General features: G+C 36.9%; 1 protein-coding gene across 14 annotated transcripts in view; it reads left to right on the forward strand.

Moving 5' to 3' along the window:
- syne1b (spectrin repeat containing, nuclear envelope 1b) overlaps window positions 1–17,400 on the forward strand; it is a 138,199-nt gene extending 120,799 nt beyond the window's left edge. For 5 of the 14 annotated variants that reach the window (XM_067367829.1, XM_067367827.1, XM_067367830.1 and 2 more), the window contains 15 exons: window positions 97–247; window positions 325–507; window positions 2,480–2,617; window positions 2,690–2,881; window positions 3,094–3,427; window positions 3,696–3,764; window positions 5,298–5,440; window positions 5,534–5,660; window positions 7,292–7,503; window positions 9,768–9,968; window positions 10,869–10,997; window positions 11,085–11,297; window positions 12,808–12,900; window positions 14,076–14,134; window positions 16,763–17,400. In XM_067367829.1, coding sequence (XP_067223930.1) covers window positions 97–247; window positions 325–507; window positions 2,480–2,617; window positions 2,690–2,881; window positions 3,094–3,427; window positions 3,696–3,764; window positions 5,298–5,440; window positions 5,534–5,660; window positions 7,292–7,503; window positions 9,768–9,968; window positions 10,869–10,997; window positions 11,085–11,297; window positions 12,808–12,900; window positions 14,076–14,134; window positions 16,763–17,012 — 2,494 coding nt within the window. In that variant the 3' untranslated portion in view covers window positions 17,013–17,400. The remainder of the gene's footprint in view (window positions 1–96; window positions 248–324; window positions 508–2,479; window positions 2,618–2,689; window positions 2,882–3,093; window positions 3,428–3,695; window positions 3,765–5,297; window positions 5,441–5,533; window positions 5,661–7,291; window positions 7,504–9,767; window positions 9,969–10,868; window positions 10,998–11,084; window positions 11,298–12,807; window positions 12,901–14,075; window positions 14,135–16,762) is intronic. The other 9 variants (XM_067367828.1, XM_067367839.1, XM_067367831.1 and 6 more) reach the window with 6 other exon arrangements.
- Window positions 17,401–19,041: the final 1,641 nt, after the last annotated feature.

The raw sequence follows: 19,041 nt of genomic DNA on the forward strand, positions 1-19,041 counted from the left end.
AATACAAAACAAAAAAAAACAATAGCACCACTGAATATGTGTTATTTATCTGCTAAATAACAATGAACCTAAACCTAAATTGTGCTCATTTGAAAGGATTGAGGAGACGTGGCGCCTCTGGCAGAAGTTTCTTGATGACTTCTCGCATTTTGAGGAGTGGCTCACGATGTCTGAGAAGACGGCCGCACTGCCAAACTCTTCAGGTGTCCTTTACACTGTTGCCAAAGAGGAGCTCAAGAAATTTGAGGTGAGATTCATCCAAACTAAATGAATGTATTATTAGTGAACAGATTTATATTAACACTCATTTCTGTGCTTTTACAGACATTCCAGCGGCAGGTGCATGAAAGTTTGACGCAGCTGGAGCTGATCAATAAACAGTATCAGCGACTGGCACGTGAGAATCGCACTGATGTGGCCTGTAGTCTGCGAGAAATGGCCCACAATGCCAACCAGCGCTGGGATAACCTACAGAGAAGAGTGTCCTCGGTCCTACGCAGGTTAAAGGTACAGAGCCATTTGATTAGATTCCCACCAACATTTAAACTAAAATTAGACATTCATCAATGTATATTATACTAACACAAATCTGCGAAAAGAACTTATCTTATATTCATACTAATAAAACATTCCATCTCTGTCTAATAACTGCTCAAAATAAGATTAGTTAAAGGGGTGTTTCAATGCGATTTCACTTTTTTAACTTTAGTTAGTGTGTAATGTTGCTGCTTGAGCATAAACAGTATCTGCAAAGTTACAGCGCTGAACATTCAATGCAAACGGAGATATTGTCTTTTAAAGTTATGGCAGTTTATTGCCTACAAAAACAGGTGGTTTAGACTATACCGAGCTTCTTCACGGGTTGGTGACATCATAAACCCTTGCTATTAACATAAACACGCCCCCGGGAACACGCAACAAAGTGGGCGAGGTCATGTGGCGCGGCATAATGGAAGCGGAAGAGTTGTTTACACCAGGCGGGAGCGGCGCGGCACGACACGGCGCGTCAAAAGATAATAGAACCCATTATAATCTGTGATATTTTCTACACTGGATGCGCCGCTGAAGACAGCTTCCATAACCTACACGAGTTCAATGCTGGATTTGCACAAAAGCTATTACTGTAAGATGAAGCAGTTCCCACTTTAAAAGCAGAAGCTGCTGTTTATTGGCTTCAAACTGTAAGTATGTTTTATTGTTTGTACATGTCTTTTAAACGTAATGTTATAGTTCTGTTGCTATTTTTGATGCATCAAGGACATATACAAAGAGCAATTCATTTTTGCTAGCCAGTTAGCTAAGTTCTAGTGCAACAAACACCAACAAACGTCTCTGTTCAGTTGTTCATGCTATAAATTAAACGATACCTTTACAAAAATGCGACTACTCAGGCATGTATTTACTACAGTAAAGGATAAAACTGTATATTGAAAGCTAACAAACAGCAGTGACAGCATATCGAAACACTTTGACACAAATAATAAATGAAATACCATTCATAAACGTCCTTTAAAAGCTGCGATTGGAGAGGTTCTGCTTTACCCTCTTCATCTGGGTCTGATTCGGCTCCATTTGATACAGCAGTACAGACGCCATTATTTACATTTCCAGGTTAGCGCTTAACTACGAATGGTAAGGGGCGTGGCGTTTCCGGACGCTTCAGCGAATCATGATACACTGGGCCAGCTACCAACTTGCCAACCAATCTGAGCACACTGCGTATTTCGGATGGAGTGGCTTAATAGCAGGAAGTCAAACGAGCCGTTCATATGAGAGTGGAAACAGAGGTGTAGAATAAACGTAAAATATATGAAAAATACAGCGTTTTCAAAAAACGAAGCATTAAGACATGTTAAACTGTGCCCCCAAAACACAATCAAGCCTAGAAAAAACCTCTGAACCACCCCTTTAAAGTTAAATTATAGTTAATTTATCAAATGCATTATAGTATCCAGCAATAATTGTAACAAATGTTTACTTAAACTTAAACTATAGACATGAACAAAGTATTCATGTCTATGCAGTCAGCATTAAAAGTTAAATATGTATTGAAATATAGAACAACTAAAGAGAAAAAAAAATATCATGATAATACATGAGCTCTTTCCTATCATTTTATTTTTAGTTGATATAAGGTGGATTATTATTTAAAATGTAATTTTAAATAAATAGTATTATAAAACTTTTAAATATTGTAGTAGTAATAAAATTATTATTATTAATATTATATACATAATATAATTATTCATAAAATTATTAATAAAATATATAATATAAAACATTTATATTATAATTATATAATTATGTTAATGTTTGATTTATATAATTATTATTAAAATATTATTTAAAGCATATGTAAATGATTTATTATTAGTATTATTTTTTAAATGAACCTTACAGTCCATTTGGGTAAATACAAGTGATCTTTTACTCTGAATCTGTTTTTGATCACAAAACTTTTTTTTTATGCCCACCACAGCACTTTATATGTCAGAGGGAGGAGTTTGAGACGGCACGAGACTGTATCCTGGTCTGGCTGACTGAGATGGACCTGCAGTTAACCAACATTGAGCATTTCTCAGAATGTGACGTCCAGGCCAAAATCAAACAGCTGAGGGTATGTATCTGTTCCTTAGAACTGCATATATTCTCCTGTCATTCTCTTATGGAGGTTTTCTGCTCCGTTCAGGCGTTCCAGCAAGAGATCACTCTGAACACCGCCAAGATTGACCACATATTCCAGCAGGGTGAAGCTCTTCTAGAAAAGAGTGAACCGATAGATGCTGCTGTGATCGAGGAAGAGCTTGAAGAACTGCAGCGTTACTGCCAGGAAGTGTTTGGACGTGTGGAACGATATTACAAGAAACTTATCCGATTACCGGTACATTGAATACATCAGATGCTTTTTCTGACTAATATACTCATACATTCATTTTATTTTGATATTTATTTATAGTTACCTTTTTATTTTATATTTAGATTTTTATTTATGTTTAAGTCATTTATTTATTCGATTGATTAAAATTATTAAAAAGGATGAAATAATACATGTTTCAGTCACCAAAACCACAAAAAAATAACTTCTTTATCCAGCTCACAGACGAAGAACATGACGTTTCATACTCGGACCGGGAGTTTGATCTGGACGAGCCTGCTGACGTGTCCAGCTTTCCGTGGAGCGAGCGTCTGGGTGATGGTTTTCTGTCCCCTCTGCCCTCCTCCAGTCGGTCTGCGTCGTTGGCTGCTCCTCTGCGGGCTGAGCGCTCGGGTCGAGACACTCCGGCCAGTGTGGACTCTATCCCTCTAGAGTGGGACCACGATTACGACCTGAGCCGGGGTTTGGAGAGCGCCAGCAGAGCCTTGTCCTCTGAACCAGGAGATCAAGGAGAGGATGGATACCTGCAGGGCTCAGCATCTGCCCTCTCAGGTCAGTGTAGGCTCTTTAGTCCAATAAACACATAAGAGAGAATAAGTAAGAGATCCAGACAGTTGTTATTGCAAAATAAACACTGACAGAGTGAATTGGGGAATAACTGACCTCGGAATGTCGCGACCGACCAATCAGAATCAAGCATTTCAGAGAGTCGTGTAATAAGAGAATATAAATGAAACCTGTGAGATTGGCCTAAAAAGTTTTTAGTGTGGTTCAGCATTCAATCATGTTTGTACTGTGTGCATGTATATGTTTCTTTCAGATGTAGTGATTCCAGAGAGTCCTGAGGCATTTCTAAAACTTACTGAGCAAACTCTGAGGTCCAGCGCTGGTAGGCAACAGCAGTCACAGAAATCTGGGACTCGCTTACTAGTCTGTTGCCTGATCTTTAGTTTCTACTCACAAACCTAATCAAAGCACAGAGACGCGTGCTGCGACCATCGGCTGTATTTTCTAACCCTTCTCTTTTGATTTGTGTTGTTTCACACAGTATAATCAGTTTTTCAGTGTTTGCATGTAGTGTCACAGGTTGATGCCCACTAAGTTCACTATGGTGTTCGTCCTTGGTTTCTAATGCTTTTGGATTTTCAAATCGACAGCATTACTCACAGTATTTTACAATCAGAGCAGACTGTGAATTACAAAAAATCGAATCCATTTAAATTGAGTGTTTACTCTTTAAATATTAGTGTTCAACTGATATGGGTTTTTAATGGCCGGTGCCGATATCTAGAGGTTCACAAGGGTCAAAATGGGAGAGAATTTTAGTTTTGTTTTTATTTTTATTTATTTATTTATTTATTTATTTATTTATTTTCTACATTATTTTCATGACAATAAAACTCATCTCATTACTGTTAAACATATTTGTGCATATTTTTTAAAATTAGATTTACATTGCTGTTGTACATTATTTTTCCACTGCATTACAGTAAATGCAGTAATACAAGGATTTTTATTTCAGTTAGTGTTATTTTAATATTATGTATACACTTTTTATATTATTTATTAATATTTTGAATTGGCTTTTATTTTTATTCTTCCATTTTGTAGTCATTTTGTTGTTTTTATCATTTGCATTAGCATTTTTAATATTTCTATTCAACTTTAATTCATTTATTTTCATTTATTTTTATTTTTTTAGCTTAGTAATTTTATTACTTTAAACTTTTATTTCAGTTAGTTGCCAAGACATCAAGTTTTTTTTTTTTAAGTTTTTCCATCTAATATTTATACTTTATTTAATTTCAGCTTTATTTCAATTAAAAATATTCTTAATAGTTTTACTTAACAATAACAACACTAGTTTAAATATGAGATTTATAAATACCTTATAAATATAAATAAAAAATAAATAAATAATGTTGTTGCTGTTGTTGTTTTCTGTGGGAAAATGTGTTTAATTGTCTTGAAAATTTGATCATAATCCAAAAAAAAAAGAAAAAAAAGCTTGATGTCGGCAGATTTCAGAACTAACACAAGAGGTCATCTCAAAATGCCAAATATCATCCAATTAGTCAGTGCATAACTATCAAATCTCCATTATCCAGGCCATCATTGTAAATAAGAAAATATTTCTTAATTGCCCTCCCCAGACAAATAATGGTGAACAAATGTACAAACATGCAATATTATATTAATGCCATTCTGGAGGAGTGCATAAATTCACTCTGATTGTAAACTGCTTTGACTAATGGTACATTTGATTAGAAGCACCTAGTATGTTTGACTAATGAGAAAGCAATGTTGTGATGTCCATCTCCTGATCATGCACTGCATCAGGCCTGCAAACTACAGCACAGATGCAGCTCAGAGCAACTTCCTGTTGTTCCAGCACTGATAAGTGTTTGGTGTTCCTCCACAGGTGACACTGGATCACTGGAGACTCACATCAGACAACTGGATAAAGCTCTTAACACCAGCTGCTTCCATCTGCAGCAGACAGAGAACATCATACGCAGCCGAACTCCCACTGGCCCTGAGCTGGATGCCACCTACATGGGTTATGTGAGTGAAAATAGGAACTGTCACTGTAGTAAAAATGTGCTAGCATTTGCTAAATTAATAAAATGACTTGTTTGTTATTTTTTATTCTCTCAGATGCGACTTCTTGAAGAATGCCGTGGCAGTATAGATGCAGTAAAGCGAGTGGGATTTGAACTGAAAGACGAGGAAGACAAGACATCAGGCTTCGTCAACCCCAACAGCTCAGAGTCCCAAACCTCAGGTACAAAACCATATCATACACTGTGCCATGCACATAAACACATGCATTCTTCAAACTTCTCATTAAAACTAATGCTGTTAGTAGCTTATATAGGCAATAGAGCTGAGGAAAAAAGCAGAATATGTCATTATAAACATTATATATGTTGCATAAGACACTAAATGTGTGGACCTTAGGATAGTGCCAAATTAAATGTTTTGACAGGAATGAAAACAAGGCTGTGAGTGCAGTGCGTTCAATGATTTGTACTGTTGTTTAACAACATACCGATTGCTCAGCCATGTTTTTCAAAAATAAATTTGTCTATATGTCTATTCCTCACAGCCTCATTTTCATCCATGTTAAATTCAATATGGCATCTAACGTGACTAATATCTATATGAAAGTTTCATAACATTTCAAACTATTTTGAATGTTTTAAATTTAATGTTTCAAAAAAATTGATTATTAGTGGGTGAGACGTGGTATTAAAGATTGCAAAAATGCAGCTAAATGCATATATTTTGGATTAAATAACATTTATTTATTAGAATAGCATGCACTGAATAATATCAGAATCAATTATTAAGAAAATAATGAATGGTGGATTTTGATTTCCTTGTGTCTGATGCACCAAACAATGTAATAAGGATTGTTAATTTTATTAAATATTATTGTTACTATAAACAGTGTTCCCACGTGCCTTGAAAGTACTTGGATTTCAAACACATGAAGGCCTGGAAAGTACTTGAAAACAAATATTGGTCCTTGAAAGTGAGGACCAATGAATTAAATTTAATAAAAATTTTGTGAAAATTATAACATGCCCCTCTTAGTCCTAGTATATTTGTTTTGGAATATTATTTTACAATCAGTTTCTGAGTTTTTTCCATTGCGGTATTTCCCCTCGCTTGTTATTAGGCGGGGTTTGGACATTTGAGCTGTGACACTTGCTGTGTCTGAAATGAACATTCTTATAGATGTGTGCGATTTTGATCGTGGACGATTAGGTCTCCACGATCTGCTTTTGAAGAAATATTGTTGTATCGTGCTATAGTGCTTTCTGTCAGTTGCAGTCCTTTCGCCTCTGTCTCAACATACTGTGTAGTACAAAGTGACATACATTCACATCACATGTTTACACAGTGGTAGAGTTATACTCACGGAACACTGCAGTTATTCACAATCACAAAAGTTTATTATTTGCATGAGTTTTAAAGCCTTGCCAGTTAAACATTTTATCTGCGTGATGGTCTGACATGTGCTTTTCTGAGCAATACACCCGAAGAGCGCACACTCAAAAAGCCTGTCAAACGCTGCATTTGCTGGACAAAGTTATCATTCGCATTTTATTCTGCTAATACTGTCAATACACACAAGGTTTACACCATTGGTTAAGTGTAAAGTTAAAGTAAACAGTTGAGAGAAAAATCGAATGCATGTCAATAAATTAGATGCGCACAAGAGCCTTAAAGGTACAGACAACACATGCTGCAACTTGTCCTTAAAGTTATAGTTCAACCAAAAATGAAAATTCTGTCATCATTTATTCCCCCTCAAGTTGTTCCAAACCTGTTTGAATTTCAATGTTCTGCTGAACACAAAGCAATTGTGCAGAGCTCTGAACAGATTTTGTCATTTGTATTGTGCAGGTGTGATCGAGCGCTGGGAGCTGCTGCAGGCTCAAGCTCTCAGTAAAGAGATGCGCATGAAGCAGAACATGCAGCAGTGGCAGCAGTTCAACTCAGACCTGAAGAACATCTGCAGCTGGCTGGACCAGGCAGAAGAAGAGCTGGAGCAGCAGCGGGGACAGGACCTCAGCACAGACATACAGACCATCGAACTACGCATCAAGAAACTCAAGGTCAGACACTTCGGTTATTATTGTTAACTATCTTATTTTACAGTGAACAGTAATTGAAATAAAACCGAAATAATATATAAATATTAGATGAAAAAACTAACTGAAACACAATGGTAACAACTTTACAATAAGGTTTCATTTGTTGACATGTGTCTGTTAACCCTAGTTAATGTGCTGTTAACTAAAAAGAACATAGACATTTTTATTAAATAAAGCACAGGCTAAAAGGTCCTTAATTCAATCTGCTTGCAATCACATCAATCAGCACAGCGGATTGGTTCCTGCTGTATCAGTAGCCAATGAGCTTGCAAAGCTTTTCAAATTAGGGATGCACCGATACCATTTTTTAAGGACTGAGTACAAGTACCAATACTTTTTTTCTGGTATTGGCCAATACCGATACATTTATTAATTTCTCTCTCTTGTCTTTTTTTTTTTTTTTTTTTTTTTTTGTGATATTGCCGTTTTCCAAGCACAACACAGTGAGACTAATGAATGTAGGACAGCTTCTTTATTATTACTCTAGTGAAAAAAAGTCACAAACTTAAAGAACAAAAATTTCACAGTGTCCAATAACCTTCAAAGGGCATAATTACCAATATATATAATTGTTGATATATATAAAAAGAAATTTACAAACAATACAACAAATATCCTACTATACAAATTAAATATTTTTCAGATGCAGTAGGTTTATTTACCATGTATACATTCATTTAACATCTTTTGTTGTTTTATTAACATTAATGACAAATATAGGTTACGGTCCCTTTAAGACTGAATCCATGGATACTGACACCCAGTTTTAACCCAAATTTACATCCACTTAAGCCATAACCGACTGTATTTACTTGAGATACTCCACACGATGGACATTTTGACAACCATGTGTGTATTTGACCATTCAGGCGCATAGAGAACTGATCGCGCGCTGTCTGAGAGAACTGGGATTGCGTGCAAAAAAAGAGAGAGAGCACGTGTGAGAGAGAGAGAGCACTTCTGGTCTGTTTCATTCAGCACGATTCAGCCTATCCTTCTTTCACTAATCGATAAAGAATTGTGATTGAAAGCATGCAGTTCGCAATGTGTGTGTTGTCATCATTAATTTTGAAGTATTTCCACACCCCTGAGGCTGACATTGTTTCTGCTGCTGGTATTGGGGGTATTTTTAACGATAACAAGTACACAAGCTTGGTATCAGTCCCGATACTAATATTGGTATCAGTGCATCCCTACTTCAAATACTTGGTCAGCATTTGCTGCAGCAGTTGCAGCACTCTTTCAGAAACCCTCCCCCTTCCCCAGCTCCACCTGTATAGATCTGCAATGGGTAATTCATGTATGCAATATTGTACAGCAGCAGCATGTCTTGCTTGCTCACAGCAGCGTGTCGTGTATGTATTGGCAGTAGCAAGTCCCGTACTTGCTCTATAGCAGTAGCAGGAATAACCAACAGCAGGAGCGTAGCAGATCTATAAACATTCAACATTGTCATATCCATTTCCATGCCAAACATTTTGAGAGTTGTCATGACAGAACTAAGCAAAGTTAATAAATGCTGTAAAAATGTTAACAATTAAAAACTGTTAACAAATAAGATCTAATTTTAAAGTGTTACCAATAGGTTTAAGTACTAAAATTACTAAAACTGACAAAAATAATGCTATGTAGAAATATAGACATGACAAAAGCACATAACAAAATGACAGAACAGTTACAGTGACATAACAAAATGAAAATAAAATCTTTAAAAAAAGTTTGTATATGTTTTATTGTTGAGTATTAAATTTGACCCATCAGGTCATATAGACCCATATGGCTCATATAGTATAAAATATTGAGAATATGGAGCTCATACTCTCAGAGAAAAAGCACCCTAAATTTATTCAGAGGACCAAAACTGGACAAAAATATGAAGTTTGGTGCAGTTGCTGATATTTATATGGTTAAAAGCAAAAAGACTGTGAACCATGACCTGAAAGTGGACATTTTCACAATTATACTATAGATGGCTTTTACTTGCTAAAAAAATATAAACTACCAATCAGACGAAAGAAGGCATGTTTTTTTCAGCAAAGTTTTGATCATGTTGGTCATTTGGATCATTAAAATGATAACATAAAAATAAAAGCTAATTCAAAATTGTAATACAAACTATACACATCACTAATGCCATATTCTTTGAACAATTGTTTGTTTGTTTGTTGTCCAGCTTGTTCATCATTGACACTTTTTTTTCTCTGTTGACCTGTGACTCCACGCAGGAGCTGCAGAAGGCTCTGGATAAGCGTAAGGCCATTGTGCTGTCCATTAACCTCTGCAGCGCTGAGTTTGTGCAGTCGGACAGCGACGAGGCAAGAGACCTGCAGCGTCGGCTGAAGGAGATGAATAACCGCTGGGAACGTCTGAGCAGCTCTCTGGATGAGTGGAGGAATGCTCTCCAACACGCTCTCATGCAGTGCCAGGCAAGAAATACCTCACCAACAACTGATCTTGAAGCTTTTATAAGAAGATGTACACTTTGAGAAGACATTCAAAAATTCTGCTTTCTTAAAAGCCCTGCATCTTGAAAAAAATGCTGCTGATTTGCAACAAAAGGTCTAATATTACTGTAACACAGTTCGTAAATGTGGGAAGAAGGAGGCGGGAACCGGCGAACATTCAACGTAACTTTTAATTCAAAATAAACATAGAACAAAACGAAAGTAATGCCGGCAGACCCTCGCGGACGTCTGCCGGCCACACAAACTTAATAAAACATAAAATAAAGTCCAGGCCTGGTCCTCTCTCGTCCTCCACGGTCGTCGCTCCTCCTTTTATGCTCCCGGAGCTCCCCCGTGAGAGATTCAAGGCCGGTGCGCCTCCCAGGTGATGCTTGTTATCACTTGCGTCACCGGCCTCGCGCCGTTCCCTCACGGCTCTCGCCCGCCCTGGTCGCCACAATTACCTAATTATCTGAACATTTACAGTATTTTCACAGTTCTCTCACTGGCCACAATTCTATCCTTGAAATCAGGATTAGGCATGAATAATGTTATACACAAGAAAATCAGCTGAGAATTACAAATAAACAAATATTTATAACCTGGCTCAGAGGCAGACAGGAATCAGAAGTCTTTGTGGGAGTTTTTTTGCTGCTTAAGGGATAACACAAGATTTCCACACCAAAAATGCTCACTGTTTTGTGAAAAGTGTGACATACTAGAGCAAAACAGGCACTATTTTTGGAATCAGCTCCCCAAAATGAGTAAGAAACAAGTGTTGGATTTCATTCAGCAAATATGATGCTGGAAGGTGTAATTGTTTAGGGGCTAAAAACACAGATGGTGTAAAAGCATCTGATTCTTGTTTTTCCTCATGCTCAGGACTTCCACGAGATGAGTCACGGTCTCCTTCTGTGGCTGGAGAATATCGATCGAAGGAGGAATGAGATTGTCCCGATTGACCACACTCAGGACAGCGATACGCTACAGGAGCATCACAAAACGCTTCTGGTAAATGATTTCCCTGTTCTGTTTATACAGCATATTTGGGTCACAGTTGGCATGGCTTGTTTTGATTAAACACCGCTTGTTCCACAGCAAATCCGTCGAGAGTTGCTGGACACGCAGCTGAAGGTTGCGTCCCTGCAGGACATGTCCCTTCAGCTGCTGGTCCACTCGGAAGGCAGTGACTGTCTGGAAGCCAAAGAGAAGGTGCATGTGATCGGGAACCGTCTCAAGCTGTTGCTGAAGGAGGTCACACGAGACATTAGAGAGCTACAGAAGGCCCTAGACATCACCAGCAGTCAGCAGGTTAGTTAACAACATTGTCACAAAAACATGGATGTCCACAGTTTGCCTGTTTTGACTAAAATAATACACTGACCGGGCCAAAAAAATAAAAGTTAATGTTTGGATTTTAATAGGCAAATAATTACGAGTCTATGGATGTTTTCTAGCAAGTTATATGTTTGGCAACAATTCTTTTAAGCCTTAAAAACGGAGTGTGTAGCTTTTAATTTTTTAAACAACCATGTAGGAAGACGCATCAGGATATGTAGGATATCGCCTATTCCAGGATGACGATGTCAAGATTCACCAGGGTTAAAATTGTGAAAGAATGGTTCAGAGAGCATGAAGAATCATTTTCACACATGAATTGGCACATCTGAGTCCTGACCTTAATTTCATTGAAAGTCTTTGGGATGTGCTGGTGTAGACTTTACAGAGTGCTCACCTCTTGCATTGTCAATACAAGATCTTGAGCAAAAATTGATGTACCTCTTGATGGAAATGTTATTTCTGATGAATCTTGACATTGTCATCTTGGAATGTATCCATGAAGCGTCTTTCTACATGGTTGTTTAAAAAATGAAAAGCTACACACTCCATCTTTTATGGTTAAAAGAACTGTTGCCAAACATATAAATAATAATCACTGTAATAATGATCCATCCATAGACTCTTAAGTATTTGCCTATTAAAATTATTAATTATCATTATTAAAATTATTGTTATTATTAGCTGGGCAGTGTATTAGTGCCTGGAAATGAATTAACTCTTTCCACGCCATTGACAGAATTTTCCATCATTTACGAGACGACACTTTCCCTCCATTGATGGCTTTCCGTCTTTGGCCCTATTACACAACTTCTGAAAGAGTAGAGAATTTCTGGATCAAAACACAGGAAAAAAAGGAGCAGAAACAAGTGATAAAAGCATTGCTTATGCACGTTGTAATCTTTGAAAAAGAACATAATTTTCTCAGCTTTTTGTTTAAAATATTGCTTTTTTATGAAACGTACCTAAATTCTAGTGTTGATAAAAAAAAGTTTGCATGAAGCTAGGCTGTTTTTTTTTTTTTTCTTTTAATATATTGTATGTTCAGATATTCATACAATAAAATATTCTGGGAGCCAAGAAAGTTTTATGAAAATGTTTTATTTTTTTATATTTTCCTCTTTATTTTAATTTTAGTTAAAGTTTTAATAATTTTGTGTGTTTTGCCATTTTTATTAGTTTTGTTTTTCAATGCCTATATAGTTTTCATTAATTTTATTTCCATTTCAGTTTTATTTATTTTAGTACATCAAGTTAAACTAAATGAATATCAGAAATGCTACCTTGGCAACAAACTAGTTTAAGTTTTGTTTGTAGTTTATTTTATTTAAAAAAGTAACAAATGTTTTTTTATACTTTTAGTTTTCAGTTAACTATAATAACGCTGATGTGCTATACTAAACTTATTCCAGGTTTTATGTCTAGTTTAAGTTTCCTCACACTCTCTTTCTCCAACCCTCCTCAACACACACAATCCCTGTAGGACTTGTCATCTTGGTCGTCCGCTGATGAGTTGGATACTTCGGGTTCCCTAAGCCCCGTGTCTGGACGCAGCACTCCCAGTCGCCAGCGATCGGTAACATCACGCTCATGTTCTGTTGGGCCCTTCAGAGATCAGTGTTTGCTTGTCACGTTGAGGCGGTAGTCTGACACTTGAATGTCCCTGAAACTTGGCCTCCAAAACACACTTGACACCTAATTAGCATATTGCTCAGAGTTCCTCCGAAACTCAGAACCTATCCCAGCATGCTCTCCTCTAATGCAAGAGCCGCATCAGGACTGGAGATGTGATTTATCCCTGTTTTGTTTTCACATCCCGTTGATTGCTCCAATTGCGTTTTACATCCTTAAAACAACTAGTCATACCTGTATCACACCCCTAAATTCTGGTTTGGTTGGTTCCTCTACTCATTTTCCCACATTCATGTTTATTCTAGATTCCCACACTATAGTCTTCAAGGAATACTGGTTCTATGAAAAAAAAAAAATGTCCAGGTCATATTTAACCTCAAAATCAAAAGAAAGTCTGAAATTATATTTTTCATGAAGAAAATTATGCTTTTTGTTTTGCATTGCAACATTATTTTAATCACATTTAAGCACATGTTCCCTTTAAATTATTACTGTAATGTGTCCAGATGTTTCATTCTGTTTATTTTTATTTATAAGAATTTGCATCAGATTCTCATCACAGTAATACACAGTAATTGATTTTAAATAACAAAGTTTTACTGTAATGTAAGAATATTTTCATAAATATATATATTTGAATGATTTTATATTATTTTTTGTATTATAATGCACATTTTTTCTGCATTGCAGTAATGAGAATTTGGAGGTAAAATGCTTATTAAAATAATATCGGAATGCAAAAAAAATCTTAATGGTGGATTCATTATGATCTTTATGTAATACATAACTTTGGTGAAATATGACCTTTGACATGTTCTCTGCAGATTTTGTGAGAGTCACTCTCAGAAAACGGGCCATTTGTCCAGTGAATGTATGAAATGAGCTTAAAATGTCTTCAAGGCTTTTTAAATATTAAAGAATCCCTTGTTGGCAAGGCCATTTTTCTGAGAATGGTGTCACGAAGAACCAGTTTCTTTGTCTCCATAGAGGTGCTGTCACCCCCTCATTTGATTTTGTTGGTGCTCTTCTTTTTTGGGTTCTTTCATCAGTAGCTTTGTCTTTATTTGCCTGGACTGAAACATTCTTTCTTTCTTTTACCCCCCTGTTCATTGCAAACAGCCACGGGGCAAAAGTAGTCTGTCACAGCCCGGAGCCTGTGTGAGCAGTCCACTTCACAGGTACCTTTCTCCTGGTTTCTAGAACACTCGGAAGATAATGGAACTCAACCCATGAACTGACCGTAGGCCCCTAGCGCTAATGGGTCTGGGTTGACCCCCCTAAGTGGACATTGTCCTACAAACCTGACAGACCACCCTTGCAGAGATTCAGCATGATATGCATGCAGAAATATTAGCAACCTAAAGGCTCATGCTGATGACTTCCATCATCTTCTGTGATTCTAGACACTGCTCAGGTTAGGGAGCTGAGATAGACACTACGAAGGGAACTCATGCACCATGCACAAGCATCACAACACTTTTTTAAAATCATGCTTGTTTTATGTATTTTTCTGATACTTGGCTGTAAATATGGATAAGCTAGGCTGCTTGCTGCTGAGCCGTTCATTTTCTTGTCTATTCAGCAAGCGTCTGCAATGAACAATCTTGGCAACAGTTTCTCTCTTTTTCTCTCTCTGGTGTGTTACATCTGCTCTTTCACCGACTAATCAATCATCTTCTCCCTCCTCCAATCTGCCATCCGTGCAGTTTGATGACATACTAGAGAAACATCACTGTGCCTCAATAGACTCAATGTCAGAACACACGATAACATATTCCAGTGGTTCTAAGCTGCTGGGACAGTTCTGAAAGGAGTGACAATGTCTGGTTTCCCATGATATGCCAGCATTAAAAATTTGGTTACAAATAGTTGTATTGGGTCATGGTGAAAGATTTTTTTTAATTATAAAATAATTGTTTGTAATAATACCATTTCCCATTAATATGTAAAAGACATAATCCCATTAGGTCCCCTTTAAAGATGCATATTCAAAATGAAATTACCACTATAGGCTCTATCATACACCCAGCGCAATGCGGCACCAGGCGCAACACAAGTGTTTTTTGCTAGTTTCAGCCCGATTTGCTATTTAAAATGCATTTGTGCACCCATGGGCGTGCTGGTCTGAAAACGAGGTGTGTTCAGGTGCAATGTTGGCGCGTTACTATTTTGAGGCAACTGAAATAGACTGCACCATTGACCAACTGAAACCTGGTGTAAAGTCAATGGCACAATATTTGTTTTGACTATTTAAAGAGCTTGTTAGTAACATGCGCCTATATGTGTTTACACTCTGCTTATTACACACAGGGACGTGCAGCAGCACACAAACATGGCAAATATTAAAAATAAAAGGATTACAATGTAAAAGATTATTATTGTGTGCATAAAGATAAAAATGCTTTGGTGGAAGCCGGCTTTTCCTGTAGATGATCTGCTTGCGCACTTTAACCTCGCGCACCAGCAGATCCGTTTCCTCAGTAGAGAAGCATTAAGTTTTTCCGCTTGCAAAATCCGCCTTGTAAATAGCTAATCTGCCATGGCACAAGCGCAGCTGGCTTTTAAAGGAAATGGGAGATGAGACTCTGATTGGTTTATTGCATGTTACACCCAAAACACACCCGTGTCTCATTAAGAGAATAGGGACAACCCTTTTAGACCATGCACCGGGCGTGCCAACCATTTTTCCCATCCTTAAACTAGCAAAAGTGGATTCGGACACACCCTAAGTGCACCTGCGCCGCACGCTTTAGACCATGTGCTTAGATTGTTAAAAAAAATAGGGCCCGTTATGTTATAATAAAAATATTATAGGATGTTTAAAAAATATATCATAAGATCATTGTCCCATTAATATGAAACGTAATCCCATAATGTCACCTTTAAAGATGCATATTCACAATGGAATTACCACATTTTGTTACTATTTTTATATTTTAGTACAAGATCATTGTTAAACAGAGAAAAGAAAGTCATACAATTTTGGAATGACATGAGGGTGATCAAATGATGACAGAATTTTCATTTTTTTGGGGTGAACTATACTTTTAAGATTTTCGATTATAAGATAATTCTTCTTTTAAGATCATTGCAGGAAAAATGAATAAAATGGAAAAATATCAAACTCAGTACAATATTCAAAATCATAAATCATTCATCTGCAGTCAAAATAATTAATGACTGTATTAGCATTTCCAGTCACTTTCTAGTGATTTGTGTTTCAAGAAAGTCCGATTAAATTATTATTACAGTCATTTGTATCATAGTATTAGTCAGTTTGTCTGCTGTAACCGAGATGTAATTATCTTGCTCAGAGGGCACAATGGTGATCGTTCTCGGTTTGCGCCTTGTTTGTTTCGAACATAAAACATTTAGTTTCTTCCAGCGTATTTCTTTAACCATTAGGCCACAGCACCCGCACACAGATATTAAGGAGAACTCTTTGCCTTAATCTGATACTTGTTGAGCTGTGCTTTTTCCTGTTATCTTTCACTCTGTTTAACAGCGCTCTAACAAAAAGGCATATCTATAAAGAATAAACTGGCCCTTTTGCTTTTAAATGCTACTGAAGATTTCAAACTCTCTATCTGTGTCAAGCTTGGGCCGCTAATGCGTTTCCAAATATCATATAACAGACAAGAGATAAATATAAAAATGATTCTATCCAGTAAATATGAAAGCCTACATCTTCTAATCCGTTTCCTTAGCTACAGTTTTAGAAATAGCTACACAACAAATGTAATTTCTCTTATTTACCTAGTTTTGCATCTGAGCATTTCCATCTCTTTGTGCCGTCTAATGTTTAGCAGGTCTCGCAACGCCGCTGGATCCGGTTCCTCCCATTCTGAAGAGGAAGACCCACCGTCCTGGTGCAAAAGCTTCATAAAGCGTGTCCTCTGGGCCGCTCTGCCCCTGCAGATCATCCTGCTGCTGGTGGTGGTAGTGGCCTGTCTTGTGCCTACGTCTGAGGAAGACTACAGCTGTGCCCAACTTAACAACTTTGCCCGCTCCTTCCACCCCATGCTCAGCTACACCAACGGGCCTCCGCCCATATGAGCAGCTCAGCAATGGGTTTCCCCCTAAATTGGCAACTGACATAATTAAAGAGTTTGGCAGCCAAAGTGAATTATTATCGTGTCCTTGTACAGCTGCTAATTTTACAGTATGTCACTGAGTCTCGTGTAGATGTTAGAACAAAGCCTATTGCACTGAAAACTGCTGTCAGGTGTTGTTAGTTCTACTGATGTTCTTCCATATTTGACACGAGGGAGGAAAATAGAGCATAGGATATTAACTCAACACTGGTACTGTCGAAAGAGTTAATCAGGTCTAAAGGCCTTTTTAAGTATGGGAAGATGAATTTATTGGAAAAAAACTGAAAGGTGTGGAATTGCTTTTATCAAATTAATAACTTGTAAAAAAAAAAAAAAAAAAAAGAGAGAGAGAGAAGATGAAAAATTTATGAACTCTATATTGCAAATATTTTTTATATGTATTTTTGGCATGTGGTCATCCTTTGGTTTTAAAACGACAATTGATTTCATTGAATTTGTTGTTGATTTTTAATTTTTGATCTTAACTTACCTGCTGTAATATTAAAGTTAACTGTCATGAATATAATACTTTACTGTATGTAAACCACTGATATCAAAGAAAAGGATATTTATGTATGTACAGTTTGCTAAGGCCTAAGAAACCTTCGCAATGAAAATACACATATGATATACACATAACCTGCGGATTAGTATTTTTCATTAAAATAAAAGATTAATGTAATTTAATTGTGAATCATTATTTTCTTGCCAGAAGCAATCTCTGCTTAAACATTAATTCTGATTTGCACATAATATTCACAGGGTTGTATTAAACACTGCCGTCAATTCATTGTCAACATATTTCCATTTCAGTCATGACAACTCTTGGAGTAGTTTGAAATAATATTTTATTAATGAGAAATATTAAAGGTGCCGTAGAACGTTTTTTTTAAAAGATGTAATATAATTCTAAGGTGTCCCCTGAATGTGTCTGTGAAGTTTCAGCTCAAAATACCCCATAGATTTTTTTAATTAATTTTTTTAACTGCATCATTTTGGGGCATCATTAACTATGCACCGATTCATGCCTCGGCCCCTTTAAATTCTAGCGCTCCCCGCCCACGGAGCTTGCGCTTGCCTTAAACAGCATAAACAAAGTTCACACAGCTAATATAACCCTCAAAATGGATCTTTACAAAGTGTTCATCATGCAGCATGTCTAATCGTGTAAGTATAGAATTTATTTGGATGTTTACATTTGATTCTGAATGAGTTTGATAGTGCTCCATGGCTAAAGCTAACATTACACACTGTTACGTAACAGTCGGTGTTATGTTGAGATTCGCCTGTTCTTCTGAGGTATTTTAAACAAATGAGATTTACATAAGAAGGAGGAAACAATGGTGTTTGAGACTCACTGTATGTCATTTCCATGTACTTGTTATAATATATATCCATATTTAACAAGTTATAAAGTACAGTATCTAGCTTCCGCCAGGCCGCCTTCCAACTTCAGAAAACAGTGTAACTGAAGGCATAGGTTGTACCATAAGCTGTTTGAACTGTGAGAGTTTTACACTTTCTTCGGAAGTTGAATATGGAAGGCGGTCTGGAAGCTAGATATTTTACTTTATAACTTGTTAAATGTGGATATTTTTCTTACACAAACGTTTCACTTCAGAAGGCCTTTATTAACCTGCTGGAGCTGTGTGGAGTACGTTTATGATGGATGGATGCACTTCGTTGAGCTTCAAACTCATTGGCCACATTCACCACCATTATAAAGCTTGGACGCATCAGGATGTTTATTAATATAACTCCGACTGTGTTAATCAGAAAGAACAAAGTCATATAAACCTAGGATGGCTTGAGGGTGAGTAAATCTTGAGGGAATTTTCATTTTAAAGTGAACTAATCCTTTAAAGAATCTACCAGCAGGGGTTAACTGGCACATGCTTACCAGCTAAAACTGGAAATATTTCTTAACCTTCAGAAACAGCCATCTTAGACCAGCTGGTTTGGTGCTGGTCTATCTGATGGACTAGTGTAGC

The sequence above is a fragment of the Chanodichthys erythropterus genome, chromosome 18 (genome assembly GCF_024489055.1).
Source record: "Chanodichthys erythropterus isolate Z2021 chromosome 18, ASM2448905v1, whole genome shotgun sequence".
Lineage (NCBI taxonomy): Eukaryota > Metazoa > Chordata > Actinopteri > Cypriniformes > Xenocyprididae > Chanodichthys > Chanodichthys erythropterus.